This window comes from Labrus mixtus, chromosome 4 (genome assembly GCF_963584025.1).
Source record: "Labrus mixtus chromosome 4, fLabMix1.1, whole genome shotgun sequence".
Lineage (NCBI taxonomy): Eukaryota > Metazoa > Chordata > Actinopteri > Labriformes > Labridae > Labrus > Labrus mixtus.
In genome coordinates, this window is record NC_083615.1 from 20,024,621 (window position 1) to 20,043,203 (window position 18,583).

Here is an 18,583-nt window from a genome sequence, read left to right on the forward strand (position 1 = left end):
TAACCTAAACTCTGAGTCAGTTACTATAGAAACTAAAGCTCTGAGTCAGTTACTCTGGTAACCTAAGCTCTTAGTCAGTTACTATGGTAACTTAAGCTCTGAGTCTGTTACTATGGTAACCTAAGCTCTTAGTCAGTTACTATGGTTACTTAAGCCCTGAGTCAGTTACTATGGTAATTTAAGCGCCGAGTCTTTTTCTACGGGAACCTATGCTCAAATGGATATTAATGTGTATTTACCTGTGTTTGGATGGTACAGGTGTTTATTGACCTGTGTTTTGATTTGTACAGGTGTTTATTGACCTGTGTTTTGATTTGTACAGGTGTTTATTTACCTGTGTTTGTATGATACAGGTGTTTATTTACCTGTGATTGGATGGTACAGGTGTTTATTTACCTGTGATTGAATGGTACAGGTGTTTATTTACCTGTGTTTGGATGGTACAGGTGTTTATTTACCTGTGTTTGGATGGTACAGGTGTTTCTTAACCTGTGTTTTAATTTGTGCAGGTGTTTATTTACCTGCAGGTGGCTGACGATGCAGAATGGTTCAGGGCGCTTAAATCCACAGGTGGAGGTGGATGACAGTTGATGGGCTCGACCAATCAGAAGGTCTCCTGTTGCCGGATAACAGCTGCCTTCTGTGCAGACGTCACTGAACTCTGGCAGGCTGACATCAACCTGAGCCCCGCCCTCCTGAGCACAGGTGAACACCTGTAGAGCTGAGAGAATAGGCTCTTATTGTGAAAGTCTTCAACCACTAATAATTTATGAATAAAAAACACAGTATGAAGTCCCACCCCCTGTGTGATTGACAGGTCCAGCAGAGAAGAGTGTTGAGTTATGTTCTCTGATGTCACCACTGATGTCATAAATGATGTCATTATAATAAACACCGATTCATTGATGATCACTCAGACTGACCTCTGGTCAGATGTAAATTATTTAATCACTCAGACTCTCTGATTATGGAAGCGATTAGTGATCAGAATTCAAATGATAAAGCTTTTTTGGAAATTAAAATCCATTAACAGAAATGCTTTTTAATTTGTATTGTGTATTATTTGACTCAAAAATAAAATTATGACTAATTTATCTAATTTGAATTTTAGTTTTCAACTTCAAAAATGCACATTCTTTGACTAAATTAAAATGAAATTGAAAATGAAAAGGTCTTTGGCTTTTCGTTTTCAAACTTGCCGTGCTAAAAAGTGATCATAATTCAAACCAACCACGATAGGTGGGTGAATCTTTAACGCTGGTACAAGCTCCAAACTAGTTGTTGCCCAGATTTTGATTCAATTTTGGAGTTTTAGTTGATTATTCTTTTAATAACTACAAAACAACCTCTGAAAGGGAGAGAGAGCTCATACAGACGGTCGAGAGGGAGAGTGTGTGCCATTACGCACAGAGGATGAGAGACACTTTGTGCACAGAGCTGGAGAGATTATTTGAAACAGAAAATTCAATCGATAATCTTTTTTAATGTAACTAAGTTAAGCAGAGAAGAGAGTGATCTATAATCTATCAATAAACCGGTCTTAGGACACGTCTGTGTGAATTTCACGGCGTGCAGATGCTGAGTGACTCTCACGGTCAGAGATAGTGGGCATGGTGTCACGCGGGAGACTTGGCAGCTCGGGTTATAAAGCTGCTGCGTCATGCTCGCTGAAAGTTCAGTGTGCGCTGAAAAAAACACTCCGATCACCACCTGTATCACAGTGTGAACTAAAGTCTGCCCTAGTGTTAAATATGCACCCCGCCACCCATCATACTGCGTGTTCTGCCCGCTCGCCTCATAGACTGTAAATATTACGTTAGCCTGCCTGGGAGCTGGAGTCTGACGTCACTTTCCTGCGTCGTCCACTTTTCCAATTCATTTTCGAGTTGGTTTGAATTATGATCACTTTTTAGCACGTCAAGTTTGAAAACGAAAAGCCAAAGACCTTTTAGTTTTCATTTGAATTATGTCATACAATATGCATACACAGAGAGCAAAAGTATAATGCAAACTGGATGGTCAAATAAAGCACCTATATTCTGAAAATTAAAATGCGTTTCTGTTACTGTATTTTCATTTTAAAATTAGCTTTTTCATTTGAATTATGATACAAATTTAGCGGGGCATTTTTTTAAATTGAAAAAGCAAATGTCATTTTCTTCTTAATTTTAATTTAGTCAAAGAATGTGCATTTTTGAAGTTGAAAACTAAAATTCAAATTAGATAAATTAGTCATAATTTTATTTTCGAATCAAATAATACACTCATATTCTGAAAATTAAAAAGCACTTCTGTTAATGCATTTTCATTTTCAAATTAGCTTTATCATTTGAATTCTGATCACTAATCGCTTCCATATCTGATGTGATCAAACTGTGACGTAAATGTTTCTTTAGATTTCACTTGTTTTTGACAGAGCAGCTGTTTTTAACGATTTTTAACGGGTTTTTAACGATTCTGTTTCAAATAAAGTTTGAACAGCAAATATTTATTTTAGGTTTAAAAACGGATCTCAGATAAAAAAAAAAAAAACTTGCTCAACACAGCTTAATTTAACTTGAATTAATCTTGATTTAACTTGATTTAACTTAAATAAAACTTGTTTTAACTTTAATAAAACTTGATTTAACTTGAATAAATCTTGATTTAACTTGAATAAAACTTGATTTAACTTGAATAAATCTTGATTTAACTTTAATAAAACTTGATTTAACTTAAATAAAACTTGATTTAACTTGAATAAATCTTGATTTAACTTGAATAAATCTTGATTTAACTTGAATAAATCTTGATTTAACTTAAATAAAACTTGATTTAACTTGAATAAATCTTGATTTAACTTGAATAAAACTTGATTTAACTTGACTAAAACCTGATCTAACTTGAATAAAACTTGATTTAACTTGAATAAATCTTGATTTAACTTGAATAAAACTTGATTTAACTTGAATAAATCTTGATTTAACTTGAATAAAACTTGATTTAACTTGAATAAATCTTGATTTAACTTTAATAAAACTTGATTTAACTTGAATAAAACTTGATTTAACATGAATAAATCTTGATTTAACTTGAATAAAACTTGATTTAACTTGAGTAAAACTTGATTTAACTTGAATAAATCTTGATTTAACTTGAATAAATCTTGATTTAACTTGAATAAAACTTGATTTAACATGAATAAATCTTGATTTAACTTGAATAAAACTTGATTTAACTTGAGTAAAACTTGATTTAACTTGAATAAATCTTGATTTAACTTTAATAAAACTTGATTTAACTTGAATAAAACTTGATTTAACATGAATAAATCTTGATTTAACTTGAATAAAACTTGATTTAACTTGAGTAAAACTTGATTTAACTTGAATAAATCTTGATTTAACTTGAATAAAACTTGAGACACTGGTGAACAAACTTTCGGAACCTTTGTTTCGTTTTAGTCTAAACGTTTTTTGTAGATTTTCTTTCACTCACCGAGAAGGACCGAGACCTGGAGCTGCAACATGATCCGGATCAGAACCTCCTCCAAAAAAAACACAAAAACTAGTCCGAGTCCTCGGAGACCTGAAGAGACCCACAAAAACCAGAAAAGAGCTGAAGAGACCCCGGAGTCCTCACACCGTCTAGTCCTCCCTAAACCTGCAGATTCTTTCAGACCCTCTGATCCTGCAGACCTCCACAGAATGCCTCTGACTCCGCCCCCTTTTACCACCGGCACTACACCTCAGAACGACACATCCGGGAGACCTTTCAAAACAAAACCTGTTTATTTTTACATCATAATTATTATAATTTTGAATGTATTGACTATTAATTAAGAATGAATAAGAGGTCAATAAAAAAACTCAGAAGGTAAAACAAATATTTTTCATAAAATTAATTTTAATATGTTTCAGGAACTCCACTCTTATTATGAAAAAAAATTATCTGACTTCCTGTCTGAATGACGTCCTGCACCACGTGACTCTCTTTGGTTTCTTGTTTAATGTTAAAATTACTAAAACTCACATTTTGACCTGACCAATGAATAACAGAGTGTCTAATGAATTAACCCTCACCTGTCCTGATTAAAAAACGTTATTAACAGAAACGTTAAATTTCAATTATAAAAAGAGAAAAACATATCAGGTAATCATCAACAGAACATAACAACATAACAGAACTCTCTCTCCTCCTCTCCTCCACCTCCTCTTCCTTTCTCCTCCTCCTCTTCCTCTCTCTCCTCCTCATCCTAAAACTTAATTTAATAAATCTTGATTTAACTTAAATAAAACTTGATTTAACCTGAATAAAACTTGATTCAACTTGAATAAAACTTGATTTAACTTGAATAAAACTTGATTTAACTTGATTTAACTTGATCTAACTTGAATAAAGTTTCTCCTCCTCTTCCTCCTCCTCCTCCTCCTCTTCCCCCATGTTGCTTCAGGGCTCCACAGACAAAGACATTCCAGAACACACACACACACCTCCCCCACAGATAACCTCACCTGCAACAACAAAGGAGGTGTGTGTGTGTGTGTGTGTGTGTGTGTGTGTGTGTGTGTGTGTGTGTGTGTGTGTGTGTGTGTGTGTGTGTGTGTGTGAATCAACCCCCCACCTGGACATCTGAGGACTCTTTCAGGGCTGAGTACCCTTGGTGCATTGTGGGTAATGACTGTGAACATATGGGGGCCTGCAAAGAGCTCTCAATTAGAGAGAAAGTAGCCTGTCTGCACTCAAACATTAACAAGTGAATGAAAAAAAACACACACACACACACAGCTGTGAGGAGCCCCCTGTGGACTGACCAGTACATCCTGGCCTTCAATCTTTGTTTGTACAAAACCAATAACGAATGTTATCTGAGGGCGCGGTCTCATTGGCCATCCTTACCGTGCCTAAGCACGCTTCAACGCTAAAGTCCAGTTCGTTTGGCCAGTGTGACCGCTCCGTATCTTGCTCAGGCACGGTACACTTCCTTGGCTTTGGTACACTTCAGAGAGGTGTGCTACGGCAGGGTACACTTCATGCACGAGCACAAGCACGTAGGTACACAATGCTGACCTTCATTATGGAGAAATCCAGAATTTCATGGCTGTATCTGACTAAAATGACACAATATAAGCCACAAAGTAGCTGTCATGTTTTCGGTGTTGTTCTTTGTTACGCGGCTGCGCGTCTATTTTATTTTTTAATTTATTTAAAAATTAAACTGTGTCTGATTAAAATGGCTTAAAATAAGCTGTAAAGTCAGTAAAGTAGCTGTCATGCTCTCTGTGTTTTTCTCTGATGTGCAGACGCGGACTCGACTGCGCGCCTCTTTTTCTCTCTCTCTCTATCTCTCTCTCATCCGCCTGTTTGTAAACTGAGCACGCTTCATAATAACATAAAGCGTGCATGTGTTGTATTACGACGTTATGTACAAGAGGTAATCCTGCTTTTAGGCACGGTTAGTCCTGGCCAGTGTGGCCGCGGGCCGTGCCAGCCAGCGTGGGAATGGCGCAGCGTGGGGGTAATCGTGCTTGAGTACAGCACGGTACAGATGACCAGTGTGACCGCGCCCTGAAGAAACTTTACAACCAGAGCAGGTCTACACTGACTCTTAGTCATGTTGAACAGACAGAAACCTGGAGCAGAACCAGACTCATGTTGAACAGACATAGACCTGGATCAGAACCAGACTAATGATGAACAGATAGAAACCTGGAGCAGAACCAGACTCATGTAGAACAGACAGAAACCTGGAGCAGAACCAGACTCGTGTTGAACAGACAGAAACCTGGATCAGAACCAGACTCATGTTGAACAGACAGAAACCTGGAGCAGAACCAGACTTGTGTTGAACAGACAGAAACTGGATCATAACCAGACTAATGATGAACAGACAGAAACCTGGATCAGAACCAGACTCATGTAGAACAGACAGAAACCTAACCTGGATCGGAACCAGACTCATGTTGAACAGACAGAAACCTGGAGCAGAACCAGACTCATGATGAACAGACAGAAATCTGGATCAGAACCAGACTCATGTAGAACAGACAGAAACCTAATCTGGATCAGAACCAGACTCATGTAGAACAGACAGAAACCTGGATCAGAACCAGACTAATGATGAACAGATAGAAACCTGGAGCAGAACCAGACTCATGTAGAACAGACAGAAACCTGGAGCAGAACCAGACTCGTGTTGAACAGACAGAAACCTGGATCAGAACCAGACTCATGTTGAACAGACAGAAACCTGGAGCAGAACCAGACTTGTGTTGAACAGACAGAAACTGGATCATAACCAGACTAATGATGAACAGACAGAAACCTGGATCAGAACCAGACTCATGTAGAACAGACAGAAACCTAACCTGGATCGGAACCAGACTCATGTTGAACAGACAGAAACCTGGAGCAGAACCAGACTCATGATGAACAGACAGAAATCTGGATCAGAACCAGACTCATGTAGAACAGACAGAAACCTAATCTGGATCAGAACCAGACTCATGTAGAACAGACAGAAACCTGGATCATAACCAGACTCATGTTGAACAGACAGAAACCTGGAGCAGAACCAGACTTGTGTTGAACAGACAGAAACCTGGATCAGAACCAGACTCATGATGAACAGACAGAAACCTGGAGCAGAACCAGACTCATGTTAAACAGGCAGAAACCTGGATCAGAACCAGACTCATGTAGAACAGACAGAAACCTGGAGACCTGGAACTCCTTGAAGCAGCTTGCAGACGTCAATTTTGTTTTTATGATCACTTACATTTTACCCAAACGATTCGTTTTAAAGGTGAAGAGAATCAAACAACTCTTCCTGATTACATGTGAACATAATTTTTATTATATAAAAACACAAAGATTTTTCCAGAGGGGAGCAACTCAGGACCCCCAAACAGGTCACAACATGAATCTCAGAGGCTCTCAAGATTTAAAAACACAATAAAGAGTTTTACTATTCTATGATTTTAGAAGAAATAAAAAGATTACAAGATCTTTATTATAAAAGGAAAACATGATCAGAAAGATTTTTATAAAACCATTTAACAAACGTGTGTGTATTTAAGTGTACTTATAGCTGATGTAGTATTCCAAAGTACAGATGTTGAAGGATAGTGTAGTAATCTAAAATCAGGCATATCCTGTTGCAAAACGATGCAGAAAAACTAGTTCATGCATGTGTTACCTCCAGGTTGGATTATTTTAATTCTCCATTATCAGGGTGCTCTGGTAAGACTCTTCAACTATACCAAAACGCTGCAGCTCATGTACTGACTAGAACTAGGAAAGCATTTCACTCAAAGAATGAAGCCTGCTCGTGGTACCTATGGTCTCTAAATGTATTATGGGAGGTAGAGCCTTCAGTTATCAGGCCTGCTCGTGGTACCTACGGTCTCTAAATGTACTATGGGAGGTAGAGCCTTCAGTTATCAGGCCTGCTCGTGGTACCTACGGTCTCTAAATGTACTATGGGAGGTAGAGCCTTCAGTTATCAGGCCTGCTCGTGGTACCTACGGTCTCTAAATGTACTATGGGAGGTAGAGCCTTCAGTTATCAGACCTGCTCCTGGTACCTACGGTCTCTAAATGTACTATGGGAGGTAGAGCCTTCAGTCATCAGGCCTGCTCGTGGTACCTACAGTCTCTAGATGTACTATGGGAGGTAGAGCCTTCAGTTATCAGGCCTGCTCGTGGTACCTACGGTCCCTAAATGTACTATGGGAGGTAGATCCTTCAGTTATCAGGCCTTCTCGTGGTACCTACGGTCTCTAAATGTACTATGGGAGGTAGAGCCTTCAGTTATCAGACCTGCTCGTGGTACCTACGGTCTCTAAATGTACTATGGGAGGTAGAGCCTTCAGTTATCAGGCCTGCCCGTTGTACCTACGGTCTCTAAATGTACTATGGGAGGTAGAGTCTTCAGTTATCAGACCTGCTCGTGGTACCTACGGTCTCTAAATGTACTATGGGAGGTAGAGTCTTCAGTTATCAGACCTGCTCGTGGTACCTACGGTCTCTAAATGTACTACGGAAGGTAGAGCCAATACTTTTATGTAGTATAATCTAGTATTATTTTGCATTTAGAAGTATTATGAAGTACAGATGGTATTTTATTGAGTAGTATAAAGAAGTACTTTGAATTATTATGTACAGATGGTGTACTCCTCGGAGCGTTTTGAGATGTCTTGGCGCAGACGGTCGGCCACGTCGTAGAGCTTCAACACTTCAGCTTCTTTATCTTCTTTACTTTTGATCAGGTACTCGATCTTCTTCTCCACCTCTGAGTATACACAGTACACACAGTACACAAAGTTAGTACACGTCTTAGTACACACAGTACACAATGCTTAATATCTGAGTGAGAGTCTTCTCATACCTGATATCTGAGTGAGTTTGTCCCCAGTCTGCCTCTTCATCATCTCTGCCTCTCCCAGGAGCTTCTTCAGTCGTTCTTCAGCATCACTCTGACCTTGGACCTTTGACTTTTTCTCCTCTAAAAGGTCAAACAGCTTCAGCACATTATCAATTTCCTGTCAGAGACACAAACCACATATTTTAACTGGTTGAAAGGTGTCTGTGGGTACTGTTAGTAATTTAGCAGTTCAGTTCCCACATAAAACACATTTCAAGGACAGCCTATTTTCAGCTTTGTAATATATCTAAGATCAGGCATATCCTGGTTGCAAAACAATGCAGAAAAACTAGTTCACGCATTTGTTACCTCCAGGTTGGATTATTGTAATTCTCTTTTGTCAGGGTGCTGTGGTAAGTCTCTAAAGACTCTTCAACTAGTCCAAAACGCTGCAGCTCGTGTACTAACTAGAACTAGGAAAAGGGACCACATTACTCCTGTACTGGCTTCTCTGCACTGGCTCCCTATAAAATCTGGAATTCTTCTCACTTACAAAGCTCTAAATGGTCAGGCACCATCTTATCTTAAAGAGCTTATAGTGCCGTACTACCCTTCGAGAACATTACGCTCCCAGAATGCAGGCCTGCTCGTGGTACCTATGGTCTCTAAATGTATTATGGGAGGTAGAGCCTTCAGTTATCAGGCCTGCTCGTGGTACCTATGGTCTCTAAATGTATTATGGGAGGTAGAGCCTTCAGTTATCAGGCCTGCTCGTGGTACCTACTGTCTCTAAATGTATTATGGGAGGTAGAGCCTTCAGTTATCAGGCCTGCTCGTGGTACCTACTGTCTCTAAATATACTATGGGAGGTAGAGCCTTCAGTTATCAGGCCTGCTCCTGGTACCTACAGTCTCTAAATGTACTATGGGAGGTAGAGCCTTCAGTTATCAGGCCTGCTCCTGGTACCTACAGTCTCTAAATGTACTATGGGAGGTAGAGCCTTCAGTTATCAGGCCTGCTCCTGGTACCTACAGTCTCTAAATGTACTATGGGAGGTAGAGCCTTCAGTTATCAGGCCTGCTCGTGGTACCTACAGTCTCTAAGGGCGCACTCACACTAGGAAAAGTAGCCCTGTTTTGGCTGAAGCATGACTGCCTGCCGCTCCCCATTCCCCCACTGACCTTCACTCACATTGCTCCAGGATTAACCGGGCCCTACCTCTTATTTAAAATGTCGTAATACCACACATGTATGTGTTCACGAAGCGTGCTTAGTTTACAAGACAGACTGACTAAAAAAAGGGAAGAGTGGCATCCACAGAACAGAGAACAACACATTGAATTTGACTGCATCTATTAACTTGTGGCTTTTCGTCAGATACAGCCATAACACAGATGGATAAAAAATGGAGGTGGGGATCGATTATATTCAATGTCCATTCTGTGTACCTGAGCTGTGTGTCTGTCTGTATGTTAGTGGTCTGATTGTTGTGTGTGCTTGTGACTATATTCAAGATTTATCCAGAATATGTGGTCTAAATGTGTGTGTGTGTGAGTGTGTGTGTGTGTGTGTGTGTGTGTGTGTGTGTGTGTGTGTGTGTCAGGAGCCTCACCATCTGTATGTCAGTAGTTTTATTTAAAGCGTTGTATGCAGAGTCTCTTGCATTTCTAGCCATTTTTCTGTTCTGTTCAGTTTTCTTCTTCAGCTTTTCGATCTCGTCCTGCAGATCTTCAGGTCGACGATTCATCAGCTTCTGCTCAACGTCGTCCAGTTTGTCAGTAAGCTTCATTTTGGAAAAGAAACACGGAAGAGCCCATTCACAACATATTAAACTAAAGCAACAGATATTTTATGTTTTATGAATATTTGGGATATTGGAGATATTTCAATTTTTTTTAGATGTTTAATATATTCTGCATCATTCTGGATATCTTTGATTGTACATTTTGGAAGAGGTCTCTGGTCATGTCAGTGTCTTTAGTAGCTCTTTCCAGGTCATCGTTGGCTTTGTCTTGAGCGTTCGCTGCTTCATAAATGTCTCTGCTGATCTCTGTCACATCAATGTTTCTGGTCCGCTCCCTAAAAGATGAAAAGCAGTTTTAGTTGATTTTCTGTTGAAGTGAGGTCTTTAAATGTGTGTGAAATAAATCTGAATAACAAGCTCTTATCAGAATAATAAACTTTCTTTTCCTTCCCATGATTTTATTCTCGAAGTGTCGTCATTTTTCATCCTGCTCCTCCATACAAATTTCCCATTTCCATTGCCTCTTTGTTTTATATACATATTCATCAACTAGAGTTCCTCAGACTATCCCTTGTTTCTCCACCCTGCATGAGTCCACCTCTAGCATCACTCCATATGCACCAAATCTGTTTTTCTTCCTGTTTTCTTTGTCTCTGGTTGACTTTGTTTTCTTTTTGTCTCAGACTCTGAACATAGTAAAGATTTAAGTGGTCTCTCTTCACTAACTGAACTGTTAAATTAAGATCGGGGAAGCAGACTGAGCAGCAAAATACAATGTAAGTATTAATCTTGTAAGGATTAATTGGTGTGCAACAGAAAGAGATACCCTAGAAACCCCCGACAGTGACCAGGCCCTAGCCAAGTTAACACCTGCTCTTGATTCCTTGTTGGCCACCCTTATCAAGACATTCAACAATGCCACTGCCCCTCACCTCCAAAGCAGTGTCCAAAAAAACATCATTAATGAGGGAAACCTCTGTGGCTTTCAAGCTTTACCAAAAGTTTCAAATTGATATCCCAATGTTTCTTATCGGTGGCTAATTTGTGTAATGGTTACAGTTTGGGAACCATTAGGAAAAAATCAGTTATGTTTGAAAAAGTTCTCCATTAATGTGCTTAGTTTCACAGGGGACATGAACGTGACCCTTCTTGGGACAGAAAGTCGAGTAAGGTTGTGGGTATTGTAAACTATCAGATGGGCATAGTTACTTAGCCTATCATAGATCAATAAGTCAGGAGGTTAGAATAAACCATCAAATTCATCCTGCAATGAACCCATTAATTATAAAAGTTTGTTTTTTAGGTGAGTTGTGACACTGACTTAAGATCTTTAGCTTTCTGCAGCAGGTCATTGGCAGCCTTGGTGTGCTCCTCAAAGTTCTTCAGGCCATCCTGGAAGTTGGGGGCATTGTTCAGCAGTTTATTGATGTCATTGATCATTGAGCGGATCTGATCAGGAGATCGTGGCAGTTGGATGTGCAGGACAGCTCGGGCTATTTTCTCAATGTCCTCTGGCGGAATCATCTCATCTGTAGAGAAGTGACAACAACAAACAGCTTTATTCAGTTGTGTTAAATACATTTTTCAAGTACATTACAAGTCTTGAACTGTGCTGAGCTGTTGTCCAAAACTCAAACAGTCAGACATTCTGAGTTCATATTTATGAATGAGCATATTTATATTATATATATTGAGAAGCATACAGTAATGTACTGGCAGACAGACCACGAATAATTGGGGGGTAAGGGAAAGTAGGATACCTACCAGCAGGTAATGGATAGGCAGGCAAGTCACTAACAGGTACCAGCCTAAATATATCAGGCAGGTAGCCAAACTACTAACAGGTAACCGGTGGGTAGGAAGGCACACCACTAACAGGAAACAGGTATGACAATATGCATACTGTTGAAAGGCATTGGACAGGCAGGTAGGTCAACCACAAACAGGTAACAGGCAGGTATGACAACCTATCACAATAACCAACAGGTAACAGATCACCTACACACTGACCCATCAGGTAGTCTTTGACTCTTTGAATCAGGTCCTTGGTTTTCTGTTTCTCTCTCTCAAAGGAGTCCATGTTGTCATTGATCCGGTCCTGCAGGTCTGTGGCCTGGTCTTTGGTGTCTTGAGCTGCCTGTTTGGCATTATTCACCTGAAGAAGAATAAACAGACACATATTAAGTGAGGTTTGTGTTGGTTTGTAAAACATCGGTTAAAAAAAACAACAATCTGGATTTTCTAAGTAAATGTTGTGTGATGTTGTTATCATAAAAGAAGAGAGCTGAATATGAAATCTAAGTGTTCCCAATGTTCCCAGTGCTCCCAGTGTTTAAAGTGTTCTGTGTTCCCAGTGTTCTGTGTGTTCCCTGTTCTCAGTGTTCCCAGTGTTCTGTGTTCCCAGTATTCCTAGTGTGTCCAGTGTTCTAGTGTTCCCAGTGTTCTTTGTTCCCAGAGGTCCTAGTGTTACCTGTGGTCAATGTTCCCAGTGTTCCCAGTTTTCTGTGTTCACAGTGTTCCTAGTGTTCTGTGATCCCAATTTTCTCTGTTGTCAGTATTCCCAGTGTTCTGTGTTCCCAGTGTTCCCAGTGTTCTGTGTTCCTAGTGTTCCCTATGTTCTAGTGTTTACAGTGTTCCCAATGATCTGTGTTCCTAATGTTCCCAGTGTTCCCAGTTGTCAGTATTCCCAGTGTTCTGTGTTCCCAGTGTTCCCAGTTGTCAGTATTCCCAGTGTTCTGTGTTCCCAGTGTTCCCAGTGTTCCCAGTGTTCTGTGTTCCCAGTGTTCTGTGTTCCTAGTGTTCCCTATGTTCTAGTGTTTCCAGTGTTCCCAGTGTTCTTTTTTCCCAGTGTTCCCAATGTTCTGTGTTCTTAGTGTTCCCAGTGTTCTATGTTCCCAGTATTCCTAGTGTGTCCAGTGTTCTAGTGTTCCCAGTGTTCTTTGTTCACAGAGGTCCTAGTGTGACCTGTGGTCAATGTTCCCAGTGTTCCCAGTTTTCTATGTTCACAGTGTTCCCAGTGTTCTGTGTTCCCAATGTTCTCTGTTGTCAGTATTCCCAGTGTTCTATGTTCCCAGTGTTCCTAGTGTTCTGTGTTCCCAGTGTTCTGTGTTCCTAGTGTTCCCTATGTTCTAGTGTTTCCAGTGTTCCCAATGATCTGTGTTCCTAATGTTCCCAGTGTTCCCAGTTGTCAGTATTCCCAGTGTTCTGTGTTCCCAGTGTTCCCAGTGTTCTGTGTTCCCAGTGTTCTGTGTTCCTAGTGTTCCCTATGTTCTAGTGTTTCCAGTGTTCCTAATGTTCCCAGTGTTCCCAGTTGTCAGTATTCCCAGTGTTCTGTGTTCCCAGTGTTCCCAGTGTTCTGTGTTCCCAGTGTTCTGTGTTCCTAGTGTTCCTTATGTTCTAGTGTTTCCAGTGTTCCATGTTCCCAGTGTTCTTTTTTCCCAGTGTTCCCTGTTGTCAATGTTCCCAGTGTTCCTAGTATTCCCAGTGTTCTGTGTTCCCAGTGTAACCAGTGTTCCCAGTGTTCTGTGTTCCCAGTGTTCTTTGTTCCCCATGTTCTGTGTTCCCAGTGTTCCCAGTGTTCTTTGTTCCCAGTGTTCCCAATGATCTGTTCCTAGTGTTCCCTGTTGTCAGTATTCCCAGTGCTCTGTGTTCCCAATGTTCTGTGTTCATAGTGTTCCCTATGTTCCAGTGTTTCCAGTGTTCCCAGTGTTCTGTGTTCCTAGTGTTCCCTATGTTCTAGTGTTTCCAGTGTTCCCAGTGTTCTGTGTTCCGAGTGTTCTTGTTCGCAGTGTTCCCAATGTTCTGTGTTCCTAGTGTTCCCAGTTTTCTGTGTTCCTAGTGTTCCCTGTTGTCAGTATTCCCAGTGTTCCCAGTGTTCTCTGTTCCCAGTGTTCCCTGTTGTCAGTATTCCCAGTGTTCCCTGTTGTCAATGTCCCCAGTGTTCTCTGTTCCCAGTGTTCCCTGTTGTCAGTATTCCCAGTGTTCCCAGTGTTCCCTGTTGTCAATGTTCCCAGTGTTCTGTGTTCGCAGTGTTCCTAGTATTCCCAGTGTTCTGTGTTCCCCGTGTTCCCTGTTGTCTGTGTTCCCAGTGTTCTGTGTTACTAGTGTTCCTAGTGTTCCCAGTGTTCTTTGTTCCCAGTGGTCTGTGTTCCCAGTGTTCTTTGTTCCCAGTGTTCTGTGTTCCTAGTGTTCCCTGTTGTCAGTATTCCCAGTGTTCTGTGTTCCCAGTGTTCCCAGTGTTCTGTGTTCCTAGTGTTCCCTATGTTCTAGTGTTTCCAGTGTTCCCAGTGTTCTTTTTTCCCAGTGTTCCCAATGTTCTGTGTTCCTAGTGTTCCCAGTGTTCTATGTTCCCAGTATTCCTAGTGTGTCCAGTGTTCTAGTGTTCCCAGTGTTCTTTGTTCACAGAGGTCCTAGTGTTACCTGTGGTCAATGTTCCCAGTGTTCCCAGTTTTCTATGTTCACAGTGTTCCCAGTGTTCTGTGTTCCCAATGTTCTCTGTTGTCAGTATTCCCAGTGTTCTATGTTCCCAGTGTTCCTAGTGTTCTGTGTTCCCAGTGTTCTGTATTCCTAGTGTTCCCTATGTTCTAGTGTTTCCAGTGTTCCCAATGATCTGTGTTCCTAATGTTCCCTATGTTCTAGTGTTTCCAGTGTTCCCAGTGTTCTGTGTTCCCAGTGTTCTTTGTTCCCAGTATTCCCAATGTTCTGTGTTCCTAGTGTTCCCAGTGTTCTGTGTTCCTAGTGTTCCCTGTTGTCAGTATTCCCAGTGTTCCCAGTGTTCTGTGTTCCTAGTGTTCCCTGTTGTCAGTATTCCCAGTGTTCTGTGTTCCTAGTGTTCCCTATGTTCTAGTGTTCCCAGTGTTCCCAGTGGTCCCAGTGTACACTTGCCTTGTTTTTGGACTCCTGCAGTCTGGATGGGAGGTTGCCCAGTTCGTCCTTTGTCTTTTCTGCCGTCTCTGCAGCTCTCTGACTGACGGGAACGACTCCGTCACACTTTGGACCTCCACATTTCCTCTTTCCGAGATCAAGACCACACAGAGCTCCTCCACATCCTGAGCAGTCCTGCAGACCGGGTCCTCCACAGATCTGCATCAGACCACACCCACTTCATGCATTATTCTTTCCTGAAACAGGCTTCTGGCTGATATTGGACTTATATTACAGTTTTAGTTTACACTCACCTTTCTGTTGATGGTGACCACGCTAAGCTCTTTGATCTTCTTCTCAAGCGGCGCCAGGTTGCCTTTGCTGCTGCATGTGCTCAGTTTGAGTTTGACTTCCTGTCTTGTGTCCGTGGAGTCCTCCACAGTTCTGCTGGCATTTCGGACCCTTTTTTCGTCTGACATGAAGGTTTTATGGAGTTTCTGGATCTCATCAAGCAACTCTAGAACAGGATCAGAGGAAACACTGGTTTCAATGATTGAGGAGGCCAGGTCAGATTCAATGATGGCAACAGGCATCCTCCTTCAGCAGAAATATAATCCCTCCAGAGTACTCTGGGTCTACTCCATGGTCTACTCCCAGTAAGACCTTCCTGGAAAACCTCCAAAGGGGGTGAGAAGGAGGATCCAGATCAGATGTTTTACCCCTCTACTGTCTCTTTTTGTTGTAAAGGAGCAACAGTTCTACTCCGAGCACCCCCTGAATGTCTGAGCTCCTCACCTTCTCTGTAAGACTGAGCCCAGTGACCCTCCAGAGGAAACTCAGTTCAGCAGCTCAAAGCTCCTGCCCACAGGTGAGGGTCGGAATGTAAATTAAAAGCTTTGCCTTCAGGCTCAGCTCTCTCTTCACCACAATAGTGTTGTAAAGCCCATTTTACTGCTGATGCTACCAATCTCAATTTCAATTTGCCACACTGTGAACAAGACCTCAATCCATGGCCTCAGACTTGGAGGTGCTGACCCTCATCCTGCAAACTGTGAGTGTGTTACATACTTTTACATTTCAGATGAATGGTTGGACATTACACATCTACTTCTTACTGTCATTGCTACTGTTTAAAGGAGTGAGTTAAATACTTAATATATCTGATATTTCAGTTTTATGTTTGGACTTGATAAAGTTGCTTTTTAGATGACGTAACTGTCAACACTAAGGTCAAATATGAAGATTGTGAATGGGCTGGCTTAACTAGAAACTCGTGGTTGTTTGTTTTTGATACCTTTTCTGTGCAATGATTTTTCTTCTTTCATTCACTTATGAAAAAGTTAAATGATGGTACCTAATGAGTTGGGGTTGAATGTGGGTTATTATGAATAAGGCTTTATATTAACAGACTCACACAGACAGCCATGAAAAATCATGAGAGTCCATCAACCTCCCAGCCTCCAGGACATCTTTCAACAAACCATAATCAGACTCATCTCATGTTCTCCACCCTGAGTACCAGCTCCTCCCCTCAGGCAGACGATACAGGGGAGGAACAACCGTTTCAGAAATACTTTTCTTCCCTTGTCCATCAAAGCCCTCAACACTACCTAAGCTGCAAGGTGTGTGTATATATGTATGAGTGTGAGTTTGTGTGTAGATGTACCTGCACTGTATGTTACTTTTCCTAATTATTACTTACTTTAGTCCAAGGCAAATTTCCCACTGGGACACTAAAGTTCATATCATCTTATGCTGAAACCATTAAGATTAAAGGCCCTTTCTTAAAAGAGAGCCCCCCCCTTCTTTGCTATATTTTCTGAACTAAAAGCAAAAACTTTATTCAAAGGAAAAACAGGTCCCTGGGGTGTTTGGAGCTAAAAAGCTACCAGGAGAGTTATGATTTCACCGTTGTGGGCTCCCCACCATACGTCTCGCGTGGCATTTTATCTTCAAGAAGTTAAGCGTGGCTCACACTGTGCGATTTTTCCCCGATTGTATAAAAGTCGGGGTGGCATGTCAGCCCACACTGTATGACTGAATCGTTTACGGCACCCGACCAGACCTTGCGATGTATGTGCTCACACTATACGACCCGATTGTCAGGCACGGCCAGAGAGCTCACACTGTACGAGTGAAATCAGGATGGAGCGTTCACAATTGTTAATAAAGTTTCATTTGAAAACTCCAACGGACGGCGGTTTGTGAAAGAGAAGGAAGTGGAAGTTGTTGTAGGATACAGAAAAGTTGATACAATCGTAGATATATGGATACAAGTTTCAGAAAAGTGCTGCTCTGATGATCTGTACCGAAAACAAACACAAAAAAAAAAGGCAGGGTTGCGTCCTGCCGCTGGTCGCCATGACTATGGTCCTCCCTTGTCTCTCGTGATTATATTGCAGTCACACACAACTTCTACCGGACCCTTTCATGACGTAAACGTCAAGATTTTAAATTATAAATATCAAACATGTTTGAAATAAATCGGGGCGTCCTGATGATCGCCAGCCAGATCAGGGACGTTAAGATTGGATCTTTGTACCGCTCACACTTCAAGATAATGTGAGCAGATAATTGGGTCCGAGCAGCCTTCAGTCAGGAGCGACCCTGCGATTGTTGGGAAGGAAGAATCTGAGCTCAAATCGGCCCGATTATCCTGCAGTGTGAGCCAGGCTTTAGAGGGACCAAATGTTCTTCTGAGGACAGTTTGTGTAGTTATGAACATGTACCACAGAATCTGTACACTTCTCCAACTTTCATATTTCTCTACCAAAACTACTACATGCACCTTTAAATGTAACAGAATATTATTGTTTATTTTGGGACTGCCATAAACTTACATCTTAAAGGCTTGAAGGTCATAAATGTTTAGAAACTGTATTTCAAGTCTCCATTCCGTTCAATGTTCTGATGATATATTTGGGTGCTATAGCATTAAATATTCAGTCAGCAGCAGATAAATACTTCATGAGAATATTACTTGTAGGAGGGAAGAAAGCCCCGACCAGGAAGGGGTTACAATCAGATCCTCCAACACTGGGATCTTAGTGCTGCTTTTGACACGATTGACCATCAAATCCTATTACAGAGACTAGTACAATTGCTCTGAATTACAGGGACTGCTTTAAGTTGGTTTAAATCCTATTTATCAGATTGATCTCAGTTTGTACATGTTAATGATAAGTCCTCTATGCACACCAAAGTTAGCCATGGAGTGCCACAAGGTTCAGTGCTTGGACCGATTCTCTTTACATTATATATGCTTCCTCTGGGTAATATTATGAAGCGTGCCTTAAGGACATTAGGACCTGGATGACCAGAAATGTTTAGCTGCTTAACTCAGGGAAGACTGAAGTTATTGTGATTGACCCTAAAAACCTCAGAGAGACTTTTTCTAGTGATTTGACTGTCCTTAATGACATCAGTCTGGCATTTAGCACCACTGTTAGGAATCGAGGAGTTCTATTTGATCAAGATATGTCCTTTAACTCGCACATAAAACAAATGTGAAGGACAGCCTATTTTCACCTTCGGAATATATCTAAGATCAGGCATATCCTGTCGCAAAACGATGCAGAAAAACTATTTAATGCATTTGTTACCTCCAGGTTGGATTATTGTAATTCTCTTTTA

The 18,583-nt window shown here is 41.0% G+C and overlaps 2 protein-coding genes across 2 annotated transcripts in view; both read right to left on the reverse strand.

Moving 5' to 3' along the window:
* lamb1a (laminin, beta 1a) overlaps positions 1-3,686 on the reverse strand; it is a 34,179-nt gene extending 30,493 nt beyond the window's left edge. The window contains exons 1-2 of the mRNA XM_061036248.1: positions 3,478-3,686; positions 522-721 (exon numbers count right to left, since the gene is read on the reverse strand). Coding sequence (XP_060892231.1) covers positions 522-721; positions 3,478-3,508 — 231 coding nt within the window. The 5' untranslated portion in view covers positions 3,509-3,686. The remainder of the gene's footprint in view (positions 1-521; positions 722-3,477) is intronic.
* A 3,126-nt stretch (positions 3,687-6,812) lies between these two features.
* The window catches only part of lamb4 (laminin, beta 4), a 42,311-nt gene continuing 30,540 nt past the window's right edge, over positions 6,813-18,583 (reverse strand). The window contains exons 27-34 of the mRNA XM_061036249.1: positions 15,265-15,467; positions 14,972-15,169; positions 12,098-12,242; positions 11,409-11,616; positions 10,287-10,422; positions 9,956-10,126; positions 8,368-8,521; positions 6,813-8,271 (exon numbers count right to left, since the gene is read on the reverse strand). Coding sequence (XP_060892232.1) covers positions 8,135-8,271; positions 8,368-8,521; positions 9,956-10,126; positions 10,287-10,422; positions 11,409-11,616; positions 12,098-12,242; positions 14,972-15,169; positions 15,265-15,467 — 1,352 coding nt within the window. The 3' untranslated portion in view covers positions 6,813-8,134. The remainder of the gene's footprint in view (positions 8,272-8,367; positions 8,522-9,955; positions 10,127-10,286; positions 10,423-11,408; positions 11,617-12,097; positions 12,243-14,971; positions 15,170-15,264; positions 15,468-18,583) is intronic.